Here is a 16,197-nt window from a genome sequence, read left to right as displayed (position 1 = left end):
CCACAGTGCAGCACAACGCAGCCCCTGGGCCCCCTCCCAGGGGACCGTTTAGTAGAAAGCTCTCACATCAAGGGCATAGTGAGTATCAAACTAGTAAGAACAGAAGAAATACAGTTAGAATATGCTAGAATAGGGGATCCCCCTTGACAAAAAAAAAACAAAAACAAACAACAACAAAAAACCCTAACACCATCAACAAAAAAAGCCCCCTTGAAAATGTGGAAGTTTTCAAGATCCAAGGCCCTGAGCAACCTGATGGGAGTTCAATAGTGAATCTACTTTAAGCAAGATGATGGACCCAAGGGCCTGCTGAGGTCCCTTCCAAACCTAATTATTTCAAGACTACGATTAGCTGAAGGCCCACACTTTGTGTGTGCTCACACAAATGTCAGCTATTCCTTATCCTTCACACACATTCATTTCCTTTTACTATACTTGCTCTGTGCCTTCCACATCAATGGCTTGATGTTGTATTTCAGATTTGTGACCTCTTCTCAGGTGCAGACTTCTGTTTGGAAATTACCACAGCTTTTCAGTTTACAATGGCTCATTACAGTCCTGGAGCTATCTGCAGTGACCAGCTGGTACATTATTCTTTGTGCACTCATATATATATATAAAAAATAAAATAAAATAATCACATTGCATCTTTACAAGATTTTGTCTCCTCAGGCAGTCAAGAGACTTGGTATATGAAATAACAAGCCGTTCTTCGCTTTTTGTAAATCTCCCTCTTTCCAACTACAGGCTCAGGTTTTACTTATTCCACGTGGGATTGCTGCAGGCATCACCAGAAGGGAGGAGTGCTGCTCAACCTCTCCGTCTTACCTTGTCTTTATACTGGCTGGCAGGAGGAGTAGTGAATCTGACCTTGAGGACACACACATCCATGTTAATGCTTTCTCCAGCTAGGCACTCTTACTGCACATCACATACAGAAAGGAAACAAACTAATGACGTGGTTATTGAAGAGGCTGAGATTATAATTCGGAAGAAATTTAAAACATATAGCAACGTGCGTGGAAGCGAACTCTTCATCTTGCACACAGCCACTAGTCAAACATAACCAGACTGCTCCCAAAGTACAGATGTCTCTGATTCAGGTTTAACCTCTTGTAGGCTGCTATGTGCATTTTTTTAAGCTGTGGGGATGCAATTTCTACAGTCTAACAGCTTCATCCCGATACCTACAGCATTTCTCCGCAGCTCACTCAGCACAGGCAAACCAGCAGGTGGAGCCTGCTCATCACCGAGGGAGCGATCCGACCAGAATTCCTTCCACCACACCCCGTTTTGCCATTTAGTCTTTAATTATGAAAAGATTTGTTCGTGATTGCACTTTTCTGTAAGTAGTGATGCATTGATTGGTCCAGGTCCTGGCATAACTTTGGCATTTTACTGGCTTGAATTTTCCCTACTTGCCTACAGAGGCTGTGGACATCTATGCTGATCCAGAAGGAATATTATAGATACGGAACTTGATGGTATGTCACAACAGTGAAGACACCTAGAAGAAACTGGGGTGAAGCTATCATCACCTCAAAGGATTGTCATTGCTCAGGAGAACAAGTCACACGATCCCTTCACAAACAGAAGGAAGACTTGACGTGTATTATTCTTCCATATTTCAGTTAACAATCTTGAAGGCAGATGTTGTATCAAAAGCATTACATGATGCTTTTAGGATGACTTCACATTCCTGGTGTTCAGTTCAGATATACTGTTCCTCAGATTCTTCTAAAGGAAGATAAGGACAACCTCCCCCAGTTAAAGACAGCATCATAGGATTTCTTTTCCAGAAACATTTATTTATTTTTTGAATAGTGTTCTTTCCTTATAAAGCAGCTCTTCAAGTCATGTTCCTTTTACCACAGTGTCTTTGGCATTTTCCTCCTAGAACTTTCTTGTAGAGTGGTATAAAATGTAATTTTTTTTTTTTTACAGAAAAATAAGTATTTAAACCACAAATTAATTCCCCAAAGTATTAAATAACATACCAAAAACTTTATCAAATCTATTACATACACTAATGGGACAAAACCTTGTTGTGTATGTGCATAATAATTATATATACATGTCTAGCTTAGTTAAGTTAGTGCTTCAAAGTTATCAAGGAAGCTTTACAAAAAATCCAAACGCACAATTGCAGTATTACTAGAATTTGTCACACTATTTGTAGAATTTAACAATGTATACAATACATTGTGTTTAAAAAACTCTGCCTGAATATGCAAACCGATGACTCATTTTTATATTTTTGAATAGTTTGCAAAAAGACAGAATTTTATACAATTACACAGTAAGTCACTTTCCAGATTTCATGGAATTAAGAACTGAATATAATGATAATTATCCCTATATGAAAACACATCTACTAGTAAAAACAATGGCATCATGCACATCAGAAACTAAAATGCAGTATGAAAATCCAACAGCAAAATGTCACATCCTTTCAGTTGCACTGAACTTGTCATTCATTCCAAAGCAGCATTACTGTAGTGAGCAAGCGCTAAAATAAGACTATTCTTCTTATTTCTGTCTATGTAGTGTGATACATACATAGAGTGTGCTCAACCATTAAACAAGGAGTCCTCGCGTTCAACGCTTCACATGAGGGGATTCCATCCAGGTTCCTTTTCCCACAGAGAGCTTAAGAAATTTTACAGCTGTTTCTTGTACAGTTTTTTGGTGGGCTCTGTGGTGGACGGATAATTTTAGCTTTCTTTAAGCTGTTCCTTTTATTGATGTTGCTGGATGTGAGGGAGTAGGAGCGTCCGTGCATCATCCTGGCATTAAGGCCATTTGCCATGGAGAAAGATTTGAGATGGCTTCTTAAGGCAACAGGGAGAGGGAGCTTGTCAACAAGATGCACAGGGGTACAGGAAACTATGGCACGGCAACAAAGGTCTTGCAGACTCAGTACTTAAAAACAGACATAAAACTTGCATTATAATAGCATGCTTTTGTCAGCCACACAGTAGCAGCATACCCAGCACTCTGCATGCACTCCATACTTCCAGGATGAATTCTCATTTCTCCTCCCACACCCTTTCCCACATATACATTATCCAAAATATCTGCTGCTTCAGTTTCCTATTTATGTCTTAATACTTAGATGACTGAGCATGCAAGTTCTAGGAAAGATACGTTATTCCCTACAAAAGCCGAACAGGTTATGCTTGCAGATACGTATTTTTTGTTTAGAAAGCAAATTGTACAGGATTCCTGATTCTTCTTTTTTGATGTTTTTGTACCAGGGTTAAAGTTTCTGAAAATTATTTTATATTAATGAACCATAAACCTTAGCTAGAACTAAATTTACACATTTTCAGTGTACATCGCTTACCCTTGTTCGGCCTCCAGAGCCTGTCCATTCCATGTCTCATCAATACTATTCTTGCTAGCTCAGTAAAGGACTCTGTAATATTGAAATTACAAAGTGGACTGACTTCAAAAAAAGTCATGCCCAGCCTCTCAGCATAGGCTTGTGCTTGTTCAGTAGAGACTTGGCGCTTAAAGGCTAAGTGAAGGCGATTTCCAACCAGGATTTTTGGTACACCAGGAGCATGCTGAGCAAAGAGAAGCAATAATAAAATTAATAGTTTGGTTTCCACTTTCCCCTTCCCTCAACTAAAATAAACAAAAGCTTTTTCAAGATTTAAAGACTAAGTGGCAGATTGGACCAGATGATCTCTAGAGGTCCCTTCCAGCTTAAATTATTCTATGATCCTCTGATCTAAAAACATCCCTTCCTCAGAAAAGACAGGCTTGCACAGATGATGTGGCAAATCTATAGCAAGAGTGGGACTACAATATGAAATCTTTGCCCTCCATATGCTTTCCATCAACACCTTTAAAGAAATCAGACACTTTAGCTGATATGTTTCCAACTTTCTAGAATTATAAACATAGAAAGAAAATTGTAAACTTGGCATTTTGGATAACTGTAGTAAGCACTGCCTGCAAATGCCAGTAAAAACAGTAGAAAATATCATGAGCAGTTGGTCTTAGTCATCTGTTACAGACTAGTGACACTCTGGGATTGTACCTTACCTCATCTATTTCTTTTATCCATCGATCGATTCCATCAAATGACCAACGATTTGTAATATCATACACTAGTATTACTCCCTGTATTAAAAAAAAAAAAATTAAGTTTAACAGAGGCATAACACAGAGAATACTACCTGTAAATTCTCCAATTATGAAATAATCTTGTAAGATGCTGAGCAACTTCTCAATGGAGCAGAACCTCAGCATCCTGTGAAACCGAGCCCCATCTCTCTGTGTAGATTACAGATTAGCTAAGAGGCAGAAACCCTGACTTAGTTTTAGGATCTAATGTATTGGTAAATATCTCTTTTTATAGTGGACAAGTTTGGTTGATCATACACACATCAAAAGTCATAGCAAATAAATATTTTTGGTCACATTCGGTAGCTTGAAGATTCAATGCTCTGTGCAATTCTGGAACATAACAGATGCAACTCATCAGAACCAATACATGTCATGAATTGTAGCAATACTTTAAAGTCTGAAGCTATAGTGACTTCTGGTGTGTCTGTTTTTTTTTAAAAAAAGTAATTTCCATTACATTTCATCACATTTTAGACTATCTTTGTATTTTTCGTGTTACTCTTGACAGTTTTATGTTATCCATTTCTCTTATTTGGCACACAGTTTTAAAAAGTAGTATTAGCATAGCTTTCACATGATTAAAGTAAGATAACATGCTTAAGTTATTGAGGTAACCAACAAGAAGGCATAAGAATATATATCACTGTATTTTACCCTGAATCAACTTTAATCTAGTGGATTTCCCCTCCCCAAAAGAAAATCCTGCCCCTTGTTATTTCCCATATTTCGTTTTATCTTCAGACTATTACTGAATCTGCATGCAATCTACAAGTGAGCTACAGAAGCCATCACGATGGTTTGCTAACTGCATTCATTCATCCAACAACCGTTACTCATCACTGCGAAAGTTGTACTTTGCTTACCTGAGCACCTCTTGAATAAGACCGAAATATAGTGCAGAATCTCCCTTGCCCTGATGTATCCCTAAACGAAATAAATTACATATATTTTTAAAAGAAGTAGGTGGCCTCCTATGTTAAGAGTTCAGCTAGGTTAATTCATCTGTACTGATCAATATCAGCTCTTCTTCCATTAGTCCTGCAGTAGCAGCCAGTAATGCATAAGAGCTCTTCTCGCTCTCAGCAGTTTTTCCCCACTGGCTTTCTGCCCTTTCCTCTACATTTCTCAGATTTCTCAGGATAAGAGGACAAGAACTTCAAACTTTACTCTTGTGATTGCCCTTGGAAAACAAAGGCTGTTACTCAAGTGAACGTATGCCACTAGACTTTGCATTTAGTTCAGCTTGAAGAAAGATTCTGTTTTCACAGCAAAAGAAAAGTGGGAGGAAACAATAGCTATCACCAAGAAACTTATGGAAAAACAGTAAATTCTTGATTACAGCAGCAATAGTTCATCATGAATCTAGTATAATGAAGGCATCCCTACAGAGTCATAGACAGCACAGAATTTTAGAAAAGCATGCACTAAAAAAAAAAAAAAAAAAATCAAATCACTGCATAAAATGTTTGGAAGCAAAATCAAATTTATAGTGAAGAACGTGATAAGAAGCAGAATTCCATAAAGACTTTTTGAGGTAGATTACAGATCTTCAGATGCAAGGCACATATTTCTGTATATGGTCAACTGTAGAAACATTTCCAATCTGTTATTTTAAGGAGTCCAAAGAAGACCCTTGCCCTTCACAAAAAGAATTAAAACATCCCCTTCCTGGCTGCTTCTCAGATAAGCTTTACGTGGTATTTTGCTAAGCTATATAAAGTGGAAGACAGAACAAGAAAAAGAAAGTAAGTGAACAAAATATCAAGTAATCAAGATACCATATGGCAGAGTACCATTATCCATCATTGCATTTAACATTTGAAGCATTATTTTGGAAATCATAAAGGCAAAACCAATCAATGAAGAACATGTTAGAAATAGCTTAGTTATGACACAAAGGCATCTAACTCCAGTAATTAAGAAAGTTTCAAATAAAAATAAACATCAAAATTAATTTTAAAGATGGAAATGGCTCAGGATTGTCTCTTTCTAGGAGGAAAAGGATATAATCATATTAATTCATTTTCACTTCCAATTCTCTACTGTCTCTGAACACTGCTTGTTCCTAGAACCTGTCTCTCTGATTTATCTAGATTATGGTTCCTTAAAAATCACACTCCATCTCCTTCCTGTCCTGAACTGACCTTACTTCTCCCTCTTTTATGCCATGATTTTAGGGAAAGAGGAAAACAATGTATTTAAGAGGCAGTAATATTGCTGCATTTTTCAAGTTGTATCACTTGCTAAGTATTTCTGAATGAACCAGAAGATGGCCATCTTCAAACAACCTTAACACAAGAGCACCCTGACAGACCAAATAGTTGACCCTACAGGAAAAATACTTGTTGTAAAATAATTTTATTTCTCGACATGTTTTTATAAAGCTCAAACAACATCAGAATGCATATAAATTAAATTATATGAGCAATAATGCCTTTTTTTTTTTTTAATACTGTGGTTATTTAGTTGACCATTACTACTAATTGATTAAGCAAAGGGATGTTGCTGTACAATCACTGTATGCTTTTTAAGGTACTTTCATGGTTCTCATTACCAGTATATTTTATAACCTTTGAAGGCACTTTGAATTTACCTTGAAAGCATTTGTAATCTTTTGTGCCTTTCTTCTGCATTTATTATACATCTATCTCTCACGTAGAGAAACTGCGGGTCCCCCATTTTACAAGAAACAGATGCAAAGTGGAGGTGAAGAGAAAGCGTGACTTACTCAAAGGGCTAGCTGCCTGGCTCACTCTTCCTCAGTTGACTAAATATTTCTGAATCATAAGGGAGAACTTGTGCCCTGAAGAGTTGCATTTCTGCGTCTTTGAAATATAAATTATGAGGAAAGGTGAAGCACACGCTTACCAGAGCTGTAGCTTGATTCGTCGGCCATCCAGAAGAATCGTTGTAGTCTTATAATCTATACCTGTGGGGAAGACAGTCAGCAAATCTTAGAGCAGCTTGCAGGTGTACACAGACAGTTACAGATTTCAAAGAAAATCTGACCTTAAAAAAAAGGTATTTGTCATTAATAGTCTGTGAAGTGCATATGGATAAGAACAACTTGTTCATATAAAGTTACAAAGACCTTTCGTATTACTTGAGGTTGGCCCATTCGGAGCAGATGTCTCAGGCTCCCTACAGGTTGATAAATGATCTCTTTTATTCATTATCATGACAATATATATGCTTAAAGAGTTTTATCTCTTTTCAACAAAAGAAGGTAGAACTCGTTTTTTGCCTTTTCTCTCATACATACCTTGCAGACTAAATGCTGTTCTTTTCCTCTATTCCCTAGCTTTACTGCCTCTATTATTTCTTCCTTCCTTATCATCTTTGACTCAGGCAGCTCTTATAGCAGATACACTTGTCCCCCTCTTACATAAAAGCAGCAGATAGTGCAAGAAGTGGCTTGCCTTTTGTCTTCCAGCCTCTCCCATTCCCATTGACAACAGCCTTTGCCCACAAGACCCATGCAGTTAGTGTCCAGCAGAACACAGGCAGGTTCCATTTATTCCTCCCCATAACACGGGAGGAATTCCTCCCCATAACACAACCAGGCCTTATGGTTGAGCTACAATATCTCTTTTAGATGAGCTGAAGAAGTACTGCCGTTTTTAAGGGAAGTATGTATTGTAAGTATACTTATACATGTATACACATATAACTTAGCTGACATTTTTATTGTACATTTTCTATTCTTTGCAAACAACCTTCAGTGCTATATAATATTACCTTTTTACTGCTAACCTGACATGCCCCAAGAAGCAATTAAACTATGTAAAAATAAGCTCAAGTTTAGCCTTACTGTTTTCTTGGGCAAAATGGGTGTGTTAGTTTCAGTTAGATTAGGTAAAACTAATCAGAAGCATTTGTGTAGCTGCAGTTGACCCCTGAAAATATCCACCACGATGCTAGGGTCAATGGCTTTGAACACTGTGCTTCAGTACTGCATCCACAAATTGCATAATTATAAACATTATAAGAAAGAGAGGCCTTTATTTTATTAAATGTTATTTTAAAAGTGTGCATTCAGTATTCACACTGTGCAGCCAAGCAACACAGTTTCACTCGTAAATGCGTTTTCCTCATGTTTTCTTTGCTGCGTCATAGTTAACTTCTTGAATTGAACATTTGTTCATACAGTCCTCCAAATGAAATTTGAAAAGCATGAAAACTAGCTCTGAAAAATGTACTGAAATGTAATGAGACTTGTACCTTGAAAGAGAGAGACATGCTTTATTTTCTGAGCATAAGGAAAACAAGGGAGTGAGGAAAACACATTAACATGGAAAACAAATGCACGCTGAAGAGTGGCCTAATTACTGCTTAAGATTTCAGCACATCTTTGCCAGAGGAACAGGGATGACAGTGCTGAAGATGATCTTGTACGTGTAAGATCCATTATTATGGGTGGCATCAACATCCAGAACAAAAAAAGTTGATCTATACCTCAATGTTTGTATTGATAAACATAACAAAAGATTACCAATACGATTTTTTTTCCCAAAAAAAAATTTAAGGGGAAAGAGAAGTTTGAAAGTTTAATAACAGAATGTATCAATAACTTATATCGCTTTCTCAAAGAAAAAGTATGGCATAGCATGGCACATAAACAACAAACGAAAATCTGTCTCAACTGCAAGCACAACTCTGGGGAGACACCTACCACGCAGGAGATCTGCTCTCTTTGCCTAAAAACGTGTTTTGTCAGCAAGTTAACAAAATGGACTTTCTGTTGCTCCTCCAGTAGAATATTGCTAGGTGCTGCTACCAGTTGTCATGAAGAGGTCCCTGAAGCAGTCACTGGTAGTCAGATACCTCCTTTTTTGCAAACAAAAAATAGGTTTAATATTTGGTATAATAAGCAGACACAGAAAAGGAAGCCTTAGCCACCTCCTTTTCCACGAGGAAAGGAGTTTGTAAGACTAGGTCTGGAATAAAGAACAGATGTTAAATTACCAAACAGAAGTTATTGCAAGGTAACAGTTGTCAGCTGAGTCAGCTCCCCCTGTAGCCATAGGCAAAGAAATGCTTCATTTGTGCTTCTTCTCAAACTTGCACCACACTTAACTGCTCAAATGGCATTTGTCACATGTAAGATGCTATCTGAGGCAAACAAAATTTGAGCCGATTTTATGAAAACAACCAGAAACTTCAATTCACTAAGATATAATCACAAGACACTACTCTTTAAAAGGAGGTATGGATGTGGTACCCCAGGAAATGTTCTCCTAGTTATAAATCAGGGTAATTTCTTGCCCGGAGATCAGTGCACCATTACCCAATGCAGCTATCTCCCGTTTTTAGTCTCAAGACAACTAATTTGTACATAACTATCACCAATTTCTCCTCCAGATCAGACACTGGGGGACTCTGAATGCCTTTATTACACAGCACAATAGCATAAATTCCTTTTTTCTGTAGGATACCTATTGTAACATAGATACTAAAGAATATAGTGAAACAAGTTCGTTATTTCTAGTACAAATAACCTCACTTCTCTAATTTCCTGGCTTCTTGCATGCCAAAATTTACATTTGTAGATTAAATAGCTAGTAGTCAAAAACTTTCACAGCAATATTAGCAAATCTTTTTTACTTCTGTATTGTACTTGCTGATATTATTAGTAGAGTTAAACCAGCTTTAAATTTTGTAAGTTGAAGGAGATTTAAAACCAACAATTTTTGAAGGATAGTTGCACAGCAGTACTATTAATTAAATGTATTTTTATCTATGAATTGATTTGACTTGTTACATGGTTTATGTCATTTCTAGCAGCAGTAACAACTGCTAACCATCTGCCCAATTTGAAAGCCAAGAACAACAGAGGAGTGTTAAGTCACCTTGCCATAGCCCTACAGAAATGGGTATTTGCAGCTCTGACAGCAAGGGCATTTCTTAAGAATGAGAAGCCAAGGGGAATTGCCTGTTACCAAGATCCTGGTAAGGAAGAAGCTAGCAATGACCAGAGAGATGATAGAAAACAAGCTTAAGAAGCAGTCTTGCTGTGATATGAAGACCAGGTAAGTAAGAAGATCAGGAAGACAGCGGCACTGTGATGTTAAGTCACAGGTTATTAGGAAACCTATTTCAAAGACGTCACTTCATTTCTATTGCCTGCAGGATAGTTCACCTGAGTCTCATCAACATACAGGTTCGCTACTCCCACTTTTACAAACTCATGAATACATCCTGCTGGCAAGTAGGAGTATATTAGGAAAAAATCTCCTGACACAGCTCCTTCTAGTCTGGCAGCAAAGAGAGGGAGCTAAATTCTTCTGATCATTCCAACTCAAATCAGAGATTGGTTCAGTGCCATGCCAACTTCACAGTTCCCAGATAAGCACCAAGCTGAAAGGCCAGGGACAGCAATAATGGGCATTTCGAGTTTTTAGCTCACTGCAGAAGTGAGAGTTGAAGCATCTTCTGCCTTTAATTCAGGCTCTTACCTGTACATTTGGAAAGACACACACACAAAATACCCCCAACGTATTACCACCAGTTTTGAGAGACTTATTTTCATTTATCAGCCAAAGTGTTCCAGTTCTCCAGCAGTATTAGGAAACAGTCAGATCTACAAACCACAAGTTAAAATAAAATAAAAAAACCCAAAACAAACAAAAAACCCCACAAACCTCTAGACAAAGTTGGGACACTGAACACACTGACATTGAAACTGTTTGTGAACTGAAAGAACAAATTTCATCATTTTAGAAATTCTTGAAAACATAAAACATGCAGAACAAACCCTGCATCACACTATAAAACTCATCCCAGCATCCTGTGCTACCACTGATATTTCCCGCAGGGTGAAATACCTCCACTAGTTTATCTAAAGTTAATGAAGGGGCACAGACCATGTTTAGCAAACACTGACACATCCCACACAGCAAATGGACATCCATCATTCTGTTAAAAGACATACCAAGCATAGAAAATTAGTATTGCATAGCTAGAGGATACACAGCTGAATGAACCTGGCACTGTGCTTTGCACCACAGACCATAAACTACCGCAAGTCGCTCATGTTTAGCCACACACATAATGCAGAATATTACATCTTTTTTTTATATGACATGCACAAGACAAGTCTGAAAAATATCCTATTACCAGCTGCTGTTTATGAAAGCATCTTACAGGTTTCTCAAAAGATTTTTTAAAAAGAGATGGATTCCAAAACTTCCTTATTCTTCAGCTGTTATACAGATAGAAATAGTTGATAATATAACCTGAACATCTCTGCAATTAGCATTTGCCATTGAATAAGAATCAAAACAAAAAGCCTTTTACCATGAATCATCAGGAACAACATGAAACCGTGTAACAATGAGACCAACAGATGTGGATTGTGCTGTTGTAGAAATCAAATGTCCTTCCAGAACATTATTCACTCATTTAGTAAGACAGAATAGCTTTGTTTGGATATGCAACTAAAATGTATCTCCATACAAGAAAGGGAAGAAAAAGGCTGCTAAATCAAAAAAATTCAACTTTGAATTGAACCAGAAAAACTTCCCAGTGCTTAATACTGTCACATGGATGTTTTTTATAAAAATTATTTACCTAAAGCTACAAATTGAAATTAAAGAACCTGAAACAAGCCACTATCCTTGCTGAAGGGTTTGGATTTCTTAATTCTAATTGATTTGTAATAGATTTTTTTTTTTCTTTTCAAATGTAAAATCAACAGATAAAAAAAAGAAATATTATTGCTGTCAGATTAGCAGCTTTGACATTTAATTAAAACAGAATCTAACTACCTAACTACAATAATACAACATTCCAGCTCCCTGCCTCCATGGCCTGACCACTTTCCAGAGATTTCAACGTTAAACACCTTCTCCAGCAATCTTTCACTCCATCAGTTTGTCCAAATTAACCATTCAATAATAGTTACCTCAGACACATACTAATGTCTCCTTCCCACTGTCTGTTTCTATGCCAATAATTAAGTGTCTACAAATAAATATATATATTCAGTGGGATTCTGGGCCTGTATTTAACAAGGTCCACTGAAAACATCCTTCAGGTTCAAAGATTGTTGACTGCACTTTGAAAACAGAGTTTTAGGTTTCAGAGAGTGCTTAAAACCATTTTCTCATAGGTGTGATGAGAATTCAATGGTCCCATCACTTCCCACTTTAAGCTTCCTCAGCTATCTAGCTTTTCATTAAAATTAAGGTTTAACGTTTCTCTTCAGAACACATTTGTAACTGTTTCAAGTATATCTGACAAGTGACACAACTTCCAACTCCATTCATTTATTGTTCACAGCAAATGGATCCACAGCATGCTTTTGATTCAAAATTCAACTATGCTTTAAAAACTAAGCCCCATGTTTTCAACATCATGCTGCAAAGATATAAACTCTTTGCAATAAAACTGGGCTATATCTTTTGATATGTAAGCACGAAGGTCAGGTTACATGACAGTCATATTTGCCTTCTGCTTGCCATTTCAGAATAATCATTGCTTTCCAAATTCCAGTCTTTTCCATCACACTTAATTACTGCAATAAAAGCCATCTGTTTGAAAAGCACAGATTGCCTATTCAGATTGAACTAGACACTAAAATTTTAGTTCTAGACTAGATCTTCACCTCATTAATCAAGCCATAAACCACAATTACAAAGTCTCACAGATAATTCACTCATCTCAATGATGTGACAATTTTCCCATTTTTAAAAAGAAGCTATTTGTATCGGAAAGCTCAGCTTTATATTTAGCTTCATTTATGGTCACAGACACATGCCAATATCACAATCTAGCCTTCAGTACACCTGTTTTCCTTTAAACGTTTAAAGGAATTAAGTTTACAAGAAATCTACCCTTAAAAAATGAAAGTGCTCTTTAAAAATTACTCAGAAGCTTTTCATAGTTACAAAATTTTTAGGGCACCAGGTTAAAATCTCAGAGCACTTCTAGTTGGCTCTAGTCCAGAGTGTTGTCCTTAGAACAAAAGCAAATGAAATGGGAGTAAGAAGTTTGACTCAACTTTATGGCATACCTCCAATACTAACCTGAAAACAAAATTAACTGAAACTCCAAAACCCATACAAGCCCCCAAAAATTAATTAGTCAGACTGCTAATTTACAGAAGCAGTAACTGAATAAGTTTCTGTTCATCCTCTTACTATCAGCATTAGTAAGTAAACAAGCCAGTACTTTGCACATTAAATTCACACCCTCCCCCAAAAGAACATGCAAACAACTTGTTAAGTACATGGGGTTTTTTTAATCATGCCTTAACTTGCAGTATTTCTGCTAAGATGGCTAAATAAAACCTAAACATTCAAAGCAGACAACTGTTTGGAAAGAAAACTATTTGACATCAGCTAATAATCAACTTTTAACTAAAACTAGTGAACAATCCATTTCCATTCACATTAAGAGGAAAGGAAATAAGGATCCTGAGATCATACTTCATCCTCCTCTGTCTTAACATTTACTTGTCAACCATGAAATAGCCTCTTTACAATCTAAGACCTTAGAAATTTATTTTACAAGAAGAAAGAGAACTGTTCCCATCCCCCAGGTCAGGAAGAAGTAACAGCTATGCCCTTCAGTTCATCATTTCCTTTCTTCCACTCCAAAAGAAAAGGATATCGGAGGCATACGGTAAGCTTGTCAACTCACAATGTTTACTACAAGTTGCAGCTAACAACCTCAGATGAAAGCTGCTATATATAAACATGTTATCGTTTATAAATAGTAGCACTGCAGGAAAAGGGAATATTATTATTAGCATTACTGATAAAAGTAAAGTTCTTCCTTTATTTCAGCACACTTTATTAATAAATTTGAAATAAATTGGGAAAAGATTAATATATCAATCCCAGCAATCTCGTAAACTCTTTTTTCCACAGATGTGGAAGAATCAAGTGAAACACAGAGCCTGGGGCGATCAGTGATCACAGAACACCTCTGGTGCCTTGTGTCTAGATCCAGCTGCTCACGCACAACACTGCAACTCAGGCTTCCGATTAGAAAATTCACATTAAAAGACAAGATCCCCCAAACTACTGACAGCTCTAGAGATGGATTGAGACAGAATTGTTATTGACTGGTAGCAATTATTAGCCAAAGGTTTTTTTATAGTTATTTAAAGCCAAAACCATCAGATTATGATTTAAGAGTGAATGTGGATCACTCAGTTCCCTACACGGGGAAAGGAACACACTCTTGGCAGAAGACAACAAACGTTAGCTTTACGATTTCCCGGCTTGTCTCTCCAAATTCTTTGCAACAGAACTCAACATAAAAAGTGTAATATCAAGAAGTTCCCAGTTTATAGTCATTGTTATAAAACAGCAACAGTACTTTAAAACAGCTTTTTTCTACTTAAGATTTGCATTTTATAAGAAGAATTGCCCTCAACTTGTAGTCCATTTAATATCAAAGTAAAAATAACCATAACCTACCACCAGTAAATTTGATTTAGAAATTAACCTCTATTATAAGTACAGGGGGAAAAAAATATTCTTCTATGATACCATCTTCCCACTGCTGCTGTTCATCAGTTCCTATAAGTAAGAGCTGGACTGCAAGAAGAGTTCCATTGCATAGTCAGGCGTGTTGTTAATAGGCATCCCACCTTCCTACAAAATTGGGTTACATTGTTTTCAAAGAGCATCAGCTCTCAAGGGCAGCCCCTCATTCACAACCCTGCCTCTACACCCCTTGCAATTAAATAAAGTTTCAAACGTGATTCTTTGTTTAATCTTCTTTGAGATACACATGTAACAAGCAACAGCTATGATGTGGTGCTCTGCGCACCATGGAAGTACAGTGAAGAGAAGCTTGGCCAGGCTGAGACAACTGACCCCAAAAAAGTGGAGTAAGTTTTATATAGCAGTTGATTGTCCAATATGTGCTTGTGCTTATCTTCGAGGTATAATAATTCTTTATCATAAAGCTTAACAGTGGGGGTCAAATCATCCTGGTGTATGAGGAAAAGACCAGAAGGCAGGTTACGTATCTTTTAAAATTACAAACAGATAAAGAAATGGGACACAGCCATGCAGAACTTGCTCTTACTTATATCTTAAACACTAGGTTTGAAATATGGCCAGAATCTGGAAGGGAGAATAGCTTCAAAACTACCATAAAATATTAAAACCAGATGCAATATTTCACATTTTACAATATTTTCCAAAAGGGAACAATGACCTTTTATGTCTTGACACTTCATTAGCAGCAAACCAGTTCAAAAATACTTGGCACGAGAAGAATCGCAAGAACATCCAGCCACCGTTATTCTGAGCTATAGGCCTAAGAGCTCGCTGAGAACAGTTGCAAATCTCTCCAAAACTTCCCTAGGCTTTAAATCAAGTCTCAGAAAATGATTCTAAAGAATTAAACCACCACTTTCAGTTAAGCCTATCAATATATCATAACAATTAGAAAATCAGAATTGTTTCATAAGCATATTTCTGTATATTATGAAATTGTAAGTAATACTTATGATAAATGGCAAGATATAACCAAGGTTTACAAAAAACAACCCAAAAAGCCTACTCCAGGATGCCATCAACACTCCCAGAAGTCACAGCAGTATTTGTCACAAAATGTAGTAAAAGAAAAAAAGCAGGGTTTTTTTGCACCCCACAAAGTACTACTTGTTAAAAGAGGAAAAAAGATTACTTGAAAAATAATTCTTTGAGCTGAAAAAGTAATGAATTCTGTTGTTATGAGGAACTGAGGATCAAAGTAGGAATTCACAACAAGTAGGTGTAAGAGCAATAATTTTGCTTTAAAGATGCCAGAGAGCAAAATTCGTATCATTATTGAAAAATTACTGTGGCTTAAAAGCTATCATCCAGAAAACATACAGCTGTCATTCCCAAAGCACAGATACTTGAAGAGGAAGAGCTTTCAAACTAACCTCCAAACCAAGCAACAGAAGACCAACTGCACTTCTTAAATTTGGAATTCCAAGTGAAACACATGCTGCAGTAAAATGGGCTTTATAGATAACGTTACCATTAATTCAAGGAATTTCCAAGTCATGAGATATCTTCAGGACATATACTTCCATTAGAAAAATGAGGGGAA

At 36.8% G+C, this 16,197-nt stretch overlaps 1 protein-coding gene across 3 annotated transcripts in view; it reads right to left on the bottom strand.

Moving 5' to 3' along the window:
* Positions 1-1,793: 1,793 nt before the first annotated feature.
* RAB40B (RAB40B, member RAS oncogene family) overlaps positions 1,794-16,197 on the bottom strand; it is a 33,819-nt gene continuing 19,415 nt past the window's right edge. For all 3 annotated transcript variants that reach the window (XM_075169837.1, XM_075169838.1, XM_075169839.1), the window contains 5 exons: positions 7,006-7,066; positions 5,001-5,061; positions 4,054-4,131; positions 3,347-3,569; positions 1,794-2,922 (listed from right to left, as the gene is read on the bottom strand). In XM_075169837.1, the coding sequence (XP_075025938.1) occupies positions 2,651-2,922; positions 3,347-3,569; positions 4,054-4,131; positions 5,001-5,061; positions 7,006-7,066 (695 nt within the window). In that variant the 3' untranslated portion in view covers positions 1,794-2,650. The remainder of the gene's footprint in view (positions 2,923-3,346; positions 3,570-4,053; positions 4,132-5,000; positions 5,062-7,005; positions 7,067-16,197) is intronic.

Source organism: Calonectris borealis, chromosome 20 (genome assembly GCF_964195595.1).
Source record: "Calonectris borealis chromosome 20, bCalBor7.hap1.2, whole genome shotgun sequence".
In the NCBI taxonomy this organism is placed as follows: domain Eukaryota; kingdom Metazoa; phylum Chordata; class Aves; order Procellariiformes; family Procellariidae; genus Calonectris; species Calonectris borealis.
Note: the sequence above shows the minus strand (reverse complement) of the source record. Positions and strands in the feature narration are given on the sequence as shown.